At 34.5% G+C, this 9684-nt stretch overlaps 2 protein-coding genes across 4 annotated transcripts; both read left to right on the top strand.

Moving 5' to 3' along the window:
* Window positions 1–392: 392 nt before the first annotated feature.
* Window positions 393–4779, top strand: LOC123905088 (clp protease adapter protein ClpF, chloroplastic). 3 transcript variants are annotated; one of them, XM_045954722.1, is made up of 10 exons: window positions 393–547; window positions 801–871; window positions 1123–1555; window positions 1834–1893; window positions 2512–2606; window positions 2868–3040; window positions 3241–3353; window positions 3716–3761; window positions 4024–4064; window positions 4288–4779. In XM_045954722.1, the coding sequence occupies exons 3-10, from the start codon at window positions 1220–1222 to the stop codon at window positions 4441–4443; spliced, it is 1020 nt and encodes a 339-aa protein (XP_045810678.1). In that variant the 5' UTR covers window positions 393–547; window positions 801–871; window positions 1123–1219; the 3' UTR covers window positions 4444–4779. The 3 variants fall into 3 exon arrangements, with proteins under 3 accessions (XP_045810678.1, XP_045810677.1, XP_045810679.1); XM_045954721.1 differs by lacking the exon at window positions 801–871; XM_045954723.1 differs by having other exon boundaries at window positions 418–547; window positions 801–1555.
* A 1720-nt stretch (window positions 4780–6499) lies between these two features.
* On the top strand, window positions 6500–9392 carry LOC123905087 (putative pentatricopeptide repeat-containing protein At1g69350, mitochondrial). Its single transcript, XM_045954720.1, has one exon. It carries the CDS (start codon window positions 6811–6813, stop codon window positions 9289–9291), a length of 2481 nt encoding a protein of 826 aa, XP_045810676.1. The 5' UTR covers window positions 6500–6810; the 3' UTR covers window positions 9292–9392.
* The last annotated feature ends 292 nt before the right edge of the window (window positions 9393–9684 follow it).

Here is a 9684-nt window from a genome sequence, read left to right as displayed (position 1 = left end):
GATCGGCCTTCTTATAGTCTCATACCCTTTTCATCACCACACTATCCTGATTGTCGGACGAGTATAAAATGCATCATATCTTTCTTTATTTCTCCAATGCGATATCATATGACAAGCAATAGCCCAAATAACTTTGCACTTCACCCCATTGTACTTTCTCGCATTATTCATCAAATTAATTTATCCATCGTAACAAGTCACCATTAAAAAACTTTTGTCTAACACTATCATGAAATATTTTTAATATTTCCACAATAATCACACCTCGCTACTTTCATCTTATGTGACATCAACATCTCAGTGGTAGGCCACGTCAGCAAGGCCACGTGGCTTTCCGTTTTCCATATCACGTTTTTTTATCTTCATTATTCTCCCTAAGCCTTAACCAATCATATATTTATGATTTTATATTAGAAAATTTTAGAACTATATGAAGAATTAATTGAAAATACAAATATATTTCCTTGCTTCTGTTCTGTGACTGGGAAGCCATTGATGCTTTTGGAAATCTTCTTCTCCTATTTCCTTTTTTGTTCCTAACCTTTTGGTAAGCTTTCTCTTCTTTTTCCCAACAAAATTTCACTCTTTATTTTCTCAAAATTGTATGTCCACACAATACCCACGTTATTTCCTAATTTCAGATAATACCCAGATATAATTAGTTTAGTTAGAGTCTAATTTGTCAATAAAAATTGAAATTTTAAGTGGAAAATTAATTTTTCATTTTTATTTTTATACACCATGTGTATAATGGATATAGTTTAAACTGAATTGTCCACAAATCGTAAATCAACTGGCAGGAAATGTCGAAATTGTAGGTCGGATGTCATGATTGGAGTTTGAACCCCGGCTCCTCCACTTTATGTCAATAGTATGTCATTTCGGCTATCTGCAAAAAAAAAATAGTTTACATTGATATCCAATAGAAATTAAGCATTTATCCATGTCATACAATTAAGGTGAGGTGATTTGGCGGAATGTATGGTTGCTACACTATCCTATTTTCTCTAGTTATAATTAAAGTTGATTTTTTGACGATGATTATTGATTGACAGTGTAAAAAATATTTATAGTGACGATGTATACCAATTAAATCATTGATTTTTTGTGGGGTATTTGCAGGAACATTCTCTTCAGAAAAGGGTAAATTTGTGTTTCTCTTTAACCCTTTTTTAGGGTGAGACATTGAAACAAACATCTTATTTTGGCTTCACAAAAAATGGTGCAAGGTGTGTCATTGAGCACTCTAGCAACATGTGGAAAGAGCAGAATCTATTGTTCATCTCATTCTTGGATGACACCCTTTGAGCCATTTAAAAGATCACATATTGAATCTGCCACCGGAAAACACGTGGTTTGGAACAAGTGTGTGCAGAGCTTGGTCTTAATTGGGTACCCTTGTGTGTCGAGGCAAAGAAGTTGTTTTAAGGTTAAAGCAGGATGGATGTTTAGAGGGGGGGAGCAAGGTTTGGATGCAAGTGTAGAGCAGAGTGAAAGTGCTAATGAGGATATCTTGATGTTCTTCTTTCAGCTGGATTTAGCTACAAGAGTGCAGGTATAAGTTGCTTTGTTCTTTTATCAATTACATGGTTTTAAGTGGTGGCCGTGGTTGCATTACGAGCCTTTATATTGTGGGAAAATTTGGCCAGTACGGTCGAAACTCGAAAGTGTGGTTGTGATGCAGTTGCAGCGACTTTAAAATCCTTTTGGATTGCGGTTGCAGACCACTATTTAAAGCCCTAATAAAAAGTTAATAAATGTAGTGTGTGTGCATCTCTCATATTTGTGGCAGAATCCTTAATGTTTCATTTGTTTGGAACTTTTGAATGTCAGTGTGCTTTAAACATGGAAGAGTATGACATAGCACAGCAGCTGCGAAGCAAACTTTCTGAGGTGAGATTATTCGGACACTAATATTTCTGGTATCTTATATCAAGCTATGTGGATTATTTTTACAAGGCTTAGTGCATATTTGGTCTCCAAATATTATTTCTGGTCTCCAAATATTATTCTTACACTAAAATTATTTTTCAACTCATTTTCATTAATTTCACTTTTAACTAATATCAATTCATGAGTGAACTTGAATTTGTAAAATTGATTTGATTAAAATTGAGTATGAAGTGAAGTGGTTTATATCAAACGTTTTTACTTGAAATACAAGTATGATGTAGAGTTTGGTGTAAAATTTTCGACCTGATATAAAATATATTTTTTACATTCAAGTCAAATTGAACTTTGGAAGCAAAATCAATTCTTATATAAAGTAATCAACTTTATTAAAGTCTCAGTTTTCCCGGTGGAAAAATACTTTTCACATCATCACCCTGTAGTGTACGCAAACATGCACTTATAGTTTTCAGTTTCTGTCAGTGATTTTATTTATATCTCTTTTGTTACTCCAGTCTCTTGATAACATGAATCAATGGTATGTGTATCGGTCATCTAATTTTTCTGGTATTGGAGCATTGAATGGCAGGAAACTTACTAGATAAATATTGTTTATGAAAGGTTGAAGAAGAGGTAACTAAGCAACAACAGTCAAAAAGGGGAATGTCTGCGAAAAGTGAAGCTCAAGATAAAGCTATAAGTATTATACGTCTTCGGTGAGATTTCTTCATCATTTGTACTAGGCTGACTTGTTTGCAGCTATTAACTTTGTGTGTTTGGTTATGCATTGACATGAATTCTAAAGCGTTCTAATTTGGAAATAGCTGTGAAGTGGACTAATATTTGAGGGGTTGATAACAATAACAGCAATGTGAAAACAAGTCCACTCTAGCTGACCGACTTTTGTTTTTCCTTCGTATAATCTGTTGGTCAACTTGAAGACTAATAGCGAGTAATCCTGTTTCTCACTCTTGCAGTTCAGACCTTCAGAGTGCAATCGAGAATGAAGATTATGCCTTGGCTGCTAAATTACGTGATGAAATTTCCAAACTTGAAGCTGAGTCTTTAGCTGCATCAGCTAAAGCTTTGGCACATGAAAATGCACAATATGTGTTTCGGTTGGGGCAGAAAGTGAGGCATAAATTATTCGGTAAGTAATTGAAATCTCTCCTACCAATACAACATATTTTTATTAAATCTGTTTCAAGTGTGCAAATGCAATACGACAATAACAATGGTGATTCTTGATTGTACTTTGCAACACATTCATAAGTTTAAAATCTCATTAATGTGGAAAATATTATTTCCTTTCCTCCTTTATTTTGATTACTCTATGTATATACTTTGCAGGCTATAGAGCTATAATTGTAGGAATGGATCCAGTATGCAGTGAATCGAATTCATGGATGGAAAATGCACAAGTTAAGAAGTTGCCTCGTGGTTCCACACAACCGTTTTATCAGGTTTGATTAACATCGGAATATAAATTGCATCTGCATGAATTACAATGTTTGTATGTGGCCAAATTTTATTTTTATCTAATTATTTTAACTTTCTAAGCAGTTGATTCTTGTACCCTTCAATCCTTATTATTACACGTAGTACTTCAACCTGCAAAATAGTTCAGATAATACAAATAATGCTTCATTCGGATGAAACATCATTTCCATGCTTATATTGAAACAATAATATGTTGATGTAAATGTATTTATTGTTTTCGGTATATTGCTTCGTCAGTTTTTCTTATTCTATCAATATCTGGAAGAATGATTTTGATTAAGAATTGTTCGGACCTTTGATCGGTTTCCCTTTTTCAAATGTCCAGGTACTTGTTGACGTACGTGCTGAACCAGATCTACTGGTGGCGTATGGTAAAGCTTGATTACTTAATTTCTTTGGCTTATGAGTTTACTTTACATTATCATCTAATCTTTCTTGTTCGCAAAATTATTGTTAGTTACCGACAATTGTTTTTGTTTTTCTGTACATTACTACATTTCACATGCAATATACCACATATTATAACTTCTTTGATGTTCATGGTTTCTATGGTATGAGTTTCCATGATGTTCATGGTTTCTTACTGAAATGAAAATAAATAACATGCGGATTGATTTTTCTCATTTTTTGTAGTTCCAGAGGAAAATCTTTTAATACCTGACAAACCAGACAAAGTAAGTGGATTATGCTATTATTTACGTTATTTAATTGGTCTTTTGGATAGCTCAACTGGTTTGAGCTAAGAGTTAAAGGAGTTGAACTGTTGAAGGAGTTAAAGGACCAGAGTTCAAACCGTGAGAAAAGAGAAAATATTAAGATAATAAATAACTAATATACTAACATTTACCAATTCAAAATAATAATAAAAAAGTAACGGGTTCTCTTAACTGTGTCCAGGGAAGGTTTGATCACCCCTACATGTCTTTTCTGTTCTATGGAATGGATTCAGCTGGAGATTTCATCCCTATTAAGCAACTTCGGGAGAAGTACAATAAACCACGCCATGAAATACCCTTTGACCCACCAACCGATGAAGATGGAGGAAATGCTTAAATTACAAATGTGAGACTGTATGCAATTCTTATACCGGCTTCTGAATGAGTTTGAAAATCCTGATGTGATATATTTGAAAGAATCGGTCAAACCGCTATGGAGATAAGTAGAAACTTATTAACCAGAAAGCATTCCTTGTGTTGCTTGTGCAATGATAACTACCTCTCTATAAGGTTACTCACATTACATTCTATTGTAAATTTTTCATTCCGTATGATTTATCAGCAGCTAGGGTTTCTGGTTACTGAACCCTGCCTTAATCATATGTTTGTACATAGAATTAATGAGAAAATGTTACCTCCTAATTACATCCTAAAATGAGAAAGGTTGTCTTTATAATTGAGCATATTTTACTCTCTACAAGAAAATCGGTCATATATAACCTTCGCAGTGTAATTTTTGTTTAAGTCAAACGATTGTTAAGGTGGACATCGATAATAAAAATAAAAATAAAAATAAAAAAAGCCTCAATACTGTTATCTGTGAGTATTGTCGCCTTAGCTAAGTTATGATCAACATTGTTAGCTTGTCTTCTAACAAAAGTGACGGCAAGAGGCTGATTTCTTCTAGTACAATTGTGATCTATAGAGAAACTTGTGTCCGGATTGCACTTGTGGAAGCAGCTCAAAGGGAGCCAAATTTGAACTTGCTGCATTTGATCTGAACTGATGGATGAATGATCTCCAATCAGAGTGGCTTGACAAACAATTTGCCAATTATGATTGGGTTCATGAAGTTATTTGTTGAGGCATGTTCGAGGCGAAGGTTTCTCTTCATCCCCCGTCATTCTCTTATTCCTTCTGAAATTCCATTTTTGCCCCTGAGAATAAAGTTCAGAACGTAGTTTTGAACTTTTTTTAGTGTTTTAACGGGACATGCCATTAGACTTTTTTTAAAACTAAAAAAAGTTCGGAATCTATGTCCTGAACTTTATTCGCATGGGCAAAAATAAAATTTCAAGGGATAAGAGAAAGATGGGGAGGAAGAGAATTCTTCGTTTGAGGCATCTGCCAAAGAAGAATATGGTGTCAAAGGATCTCTTACAGTTTGGAAGGGAAATGTATCAGGTGCCATTGATTTTTTGGTGCAGTTATTTTATAGTCGTCCGATCACAATTGGACGGTTCAAACAAATGCAGTTAATAAATACAGTTTTAAATCATGACCGTCCGATATAAATAGTATGATTGCACGACTGCACCTAAAAATTGACTGCATGGAATCCTGGTCCATTTGGAAGAGAGGGGAGGAGATGAGATGACTAGATTTTGGAGGGGAGGAAGCCGGAGAAAACATAGAAACATCTTTCATTTTATTTGAAAAATATTTTTTGTAGAAAATGATAAAATAATGTCTAATGATTAAATACATTTTAAATTTTGAGAGCATAACATTACGATAACATCGAAGAATTTTAAGAATTTATCTACAAGATAAGAAAATTTCTTGAAATCTATGCATTTAACATCTTAAAATTATAAAAAGTTATCTCTCTAACATTAGTTTTCTCTTTAATTTTTTTTTGTATGTTTAACAAGTGTCCGAGAGCACTGTACGACATGACACTTATCTTTTTCTCTAGGGATGTAAATGAATATCCATGGAAGTAGATTGTATGATGTTTGTGTCCGTTCCGTTGGATAAATGATATTCATATCCGTGCGAGTATCCGCTAATCGGATAATCTACGAATTTTGAGGTATCCACGGATATTTACAAATATTCATGGATAATAATTTTTTTAAAAAAATCTGATTTTTGTAAAGAATTTTTATTTTAATTAATTACTTTAAATTTGTGTATCTTTTTTTAAAGAAATAAGAAAAAATTATTAATGCATAATAATATTCATAGATTAATGGACCGGATATTCATACATTACACTCTCAATTTAACAACAAAAGTCAACTCATTCATTCCTTTTTTCACCAAAATATAATAATATCCATACATTTTTCTTAAGAAAAAAAAAATGTACTTCATTTCTAATCAAAACAAAATTTATCACAAAGTTCTAAAGAATTTAAAAAGTTATTTTATATTTGATAACCAAGAATATTTATGTAATTTTCTTATTTACTAACGAGTACGTTCGCGGATACAAACACGATCAAATTTACATCCGTATCTATTCACTAACGGGTAGTTGAAATATCCATTTTATTTGTGTCTATGGGAAATTTTATTCGCAAATAGTGGTAATCCGTAAAGTTCGGAACAGAGTTTCCTGCGGTCAAAATGTAAAATGGTTTTTTCCATTCCCGCTAAGCTTCATTGATTGCACTTTTCTTCCCTCTTTGCTTATGATTCCTTCCATTCCATCCAAACCTAGAACAAAACAACAACACAAACATAGAACAAAACAAACATGACAACACTTTACATGCCATTGTTCAGATCATGTTCAACCTTAAAACAACTCACTCAACTCCATGCTCACCTTGTAGTTACCAACCTTCACAATGACCCACTTGCCTCCACAAAGCTTCTTGAGTCTTATTCCCAAATGGGTTCTCTTCAATCATCAAGACTCGTTTTTTATTCATACCCATCTCCCGATTCCTTCATGTTTGGTGTTCTAATCAAATGTTACCTTTGGAATAACCTTTTTGACCAAGTTGTTTCTCTTTACAATCATCACATTTATAAGGGTTCAAAATTTACTCAAAATTGTAGTTTTTTGTATCCTTCTGTTATAAGAGCTGTTTCTGGTGTTGGTGATTTGGTTGTTGGAAGAAAATTACATGGAAGGATTGTTAAATCTGGGTTTAGTGAGGATCGCGTTATTGGGACTTCTTTGCTTGGAATGTATGGGGAATTATGTTGTTTAAGTGATGCTAAGAAGGTGTTTGATGAAATGTCTGTGAGAGATTTGGTTTCTTGGAGTTCGATTGTTTCGTGTTATATTGAGAATGGGATTTATAGAGAAGGATTGGAAATGTTTCGTTCGATGGTTTCTGAGGGAATTAGACCTGACTCGGTTACGTTGCTTAGTGTAGCTGAGGCTTGTGCTAAAATTGGTTGCTTGAGGTTAGCGAAATCGGTTCATGGATATGTGATTAGAGAAGGTATGATTGGTGATGGTAGTTTGAGTAATTCTCTTATTGTTATGTATAGTCAGTGTGGTTACTTGTGTAGAGCGAAACAGCTCTTTGAATATCTTGATAATCGGAGTACTTCTTGTTGGACTTCTATGATTTCATCCTATAATCAAAATGAGTGTTTTGAAGAGGCAATGGATGTTTTTATTAAGATGCAAGATTCAGAGGTAGACCCGAATGAAGTGACAATGATTAGTGTTCTGAATTCCTGCGCTAGATTAGGTCGGTTAAAAGAGGGAAAATCAGTTCATTGCTTTGTTTTAAGGAAAGCAATGAATTCTGCTGATCTTGATCTTGGGCCTGCACTAATAGATTTCTATGCAGCCTGCTGGACAATAAGTAGTTGCGAAAAACTTGTACATTTAATCGGAAACAAAAATGTTGTATCGTGGAATACACTCATTTCATTTTATGCTCGGGAAGGTTTAAACAAAGAAGCGATGATGCTCTTTGCGAAAATGATGGCGAAGGGTTTAATGCCAGACTCATTTAGCTTAGCAAGTTCAATTTCAGCAAGTGCAAGTGCTGGTTCAATACAGTTTGGACAGCAGATACATGGTCATGCCATGAAAAGAGGCTTCGTCAATGAATTTGTTCAGAACTCTTTGATGGACATGTATTCAAAATGTGGCTTTCTGGATTTGGCATACACAATATTTAACAAGATCGGGAAGAAAAGCATTGTGACATGGAACTGTATGATTTGTGGGTTTTCTCAGAACGGCCTTTCATTAGAAGCACTCAACCTCTTTGATGAGATGTACAAAAATCGTCTCGAGTTTAATGAAGTAACCTTTTTAAGTGCAATTCAAGCTTGCTCCAATTTGGGTTATCTTGACAAAGGAAAATGGATTCACCATAAGATCATCGTGACCGGTAATCAGAACGATCTTTATATCGATACAGCTTTGGTAGACATGTATGCCAAGTGTGGAGACCTTCAAACAGCTCGAAGAGTTTTTGATAGCATGCTCGAGAAAAGTGTGGTGTCATGGAGTACAATGATTGCTGCTCATGGCATACACGGTCAAATAAATGCCGCAATCTCACTCTTCAATAAAATGGTTCGCTCAAATATCAAACCAAATGAAATAACCTTCATGAATATCTTATCCGCCTGCAGGCATGTTGGATCCGTCGAGGTAGGAAAGCTTTATTTCAACTCTATGAGGGATTATGGCATACTGCCCAACACAGAACATTTTGCCTCCATAGTTGACCTTCTAAGCCGTGCCGGCGATATCAACGGAGCATATGAAATAATTAAATCGATACGCCCACCCGTAGATGCTAGCATATGGGGAGCTTTGCTTAACGGGTGTCGAATACACAGGAGGATGGACATAATTGAGAACATTGGCGAAGAACTCGGACAAATAAACACAAATGATACAGGTTACTATACTTTGTTATCTAACATATATGCCGAAGGAGGAAAGTGGTACGAATCAAGAAAGGTAAGATCAAAGATGGAAGGAATGGGACTTAAGAAAGTACCTGGTTACAGTACAATCGAAATAGATAGGAAAATCTATAGATTTGGAGCTGGGGATACTTCTGAATGGCAAATGAAAGAAATTTGCATGTTTTTAGAAAATTTTCAAAGCTTGGCACAGGAACAAGGATGTGATTTAGAAAGCTATATGTATAATAATTCTAGAAGTGGTGTGTTTTTTGATGATTTTAGTGCTTATAACTTGCAGAGAGAAGCAAGCAATTGCATTGAGAATAAATCAGTTCTACTTTAGAAACATTTTTTAAGTCATAGATGAAGAATGTAAGTAATCCACTCTTTGAGAAACATTTTTTAAACACAAATTATTGATCTGCTCTCTGAAAAATCAATTTAGATGTCTACATGAATCTCTGAAGCATGTTTTCTCCAAAATTCAAGTCATGCTCACACCTAATTCAGGTTTTTGACAAAACTGCCATCCTTTGAAAGCAAAAATCCCAACTTGCCACACTTCGAAAATTAATTCCCAATATGCCACACTTTTGACTATTGAAAATTTACCTATACATTACCGCCACACCCAATGGAGGAATTGTGAAGAGAAAGAATTTTTACTATTTTCTAGCTTAGCCACTGCAGGTGCTACACTTGTGGCTGGAAGCCTGGAACCAATGCAAAAAACAGG

The sequence above is a fragment of the Trifolium pratense genome, linkage group LG2 (assembly GCF_020283565.1).
Source record: "Trifolium pratense cultivar HEN17-A07 linkage group LG2, ARS_RC_1.1, whole genome shotgun sequence".
NCBI lineage: Eukaryota > Viridiplantae > Streptophyta > Magnoliopsida > Fabales > Fabaceae > Trifolium > Trifolium pratense.
Note: the sequence above shows the minus strand (reverse complement) of the source record. Positions and strands in the feature narration are given on the sequence as shown.

What these genes read in the sequence shown, in the direction of transcription:
- LOC123905088 (XM_045954721.1), top strand. Translation starts at nt 1,220, where the DNA reads ATGGTGCAAGGTGTGTCATTGAGCACTCTAGCAACATGTGGAAAGAGC. An exon ending in AGATCTACTGGTGGCGTATG is followed by an intron (nt 3,762 to 4,023) that starts GTAAAGCTTGAT and finishes CATTTTTTGTAG; the next exon opens with TTCCAGAGGAAAATCTTTTA. An exon ending in TACCTGACAAACCAGACAAA is followed by an intron (nt 4,065 to 4,287) that starts GTAAGTGGATTA and finishes AACTGTGTCCAG; the next exon opens with GGAAGGTTTGATCACCCCTA.
- LOC123905087 (XM_045954720.1), top strand. Translation starts at nt 6,811, where the DNA reads ATGACAACACTTTACATGCCATTGTTCAGATCATGTTCAACCTTAAAA.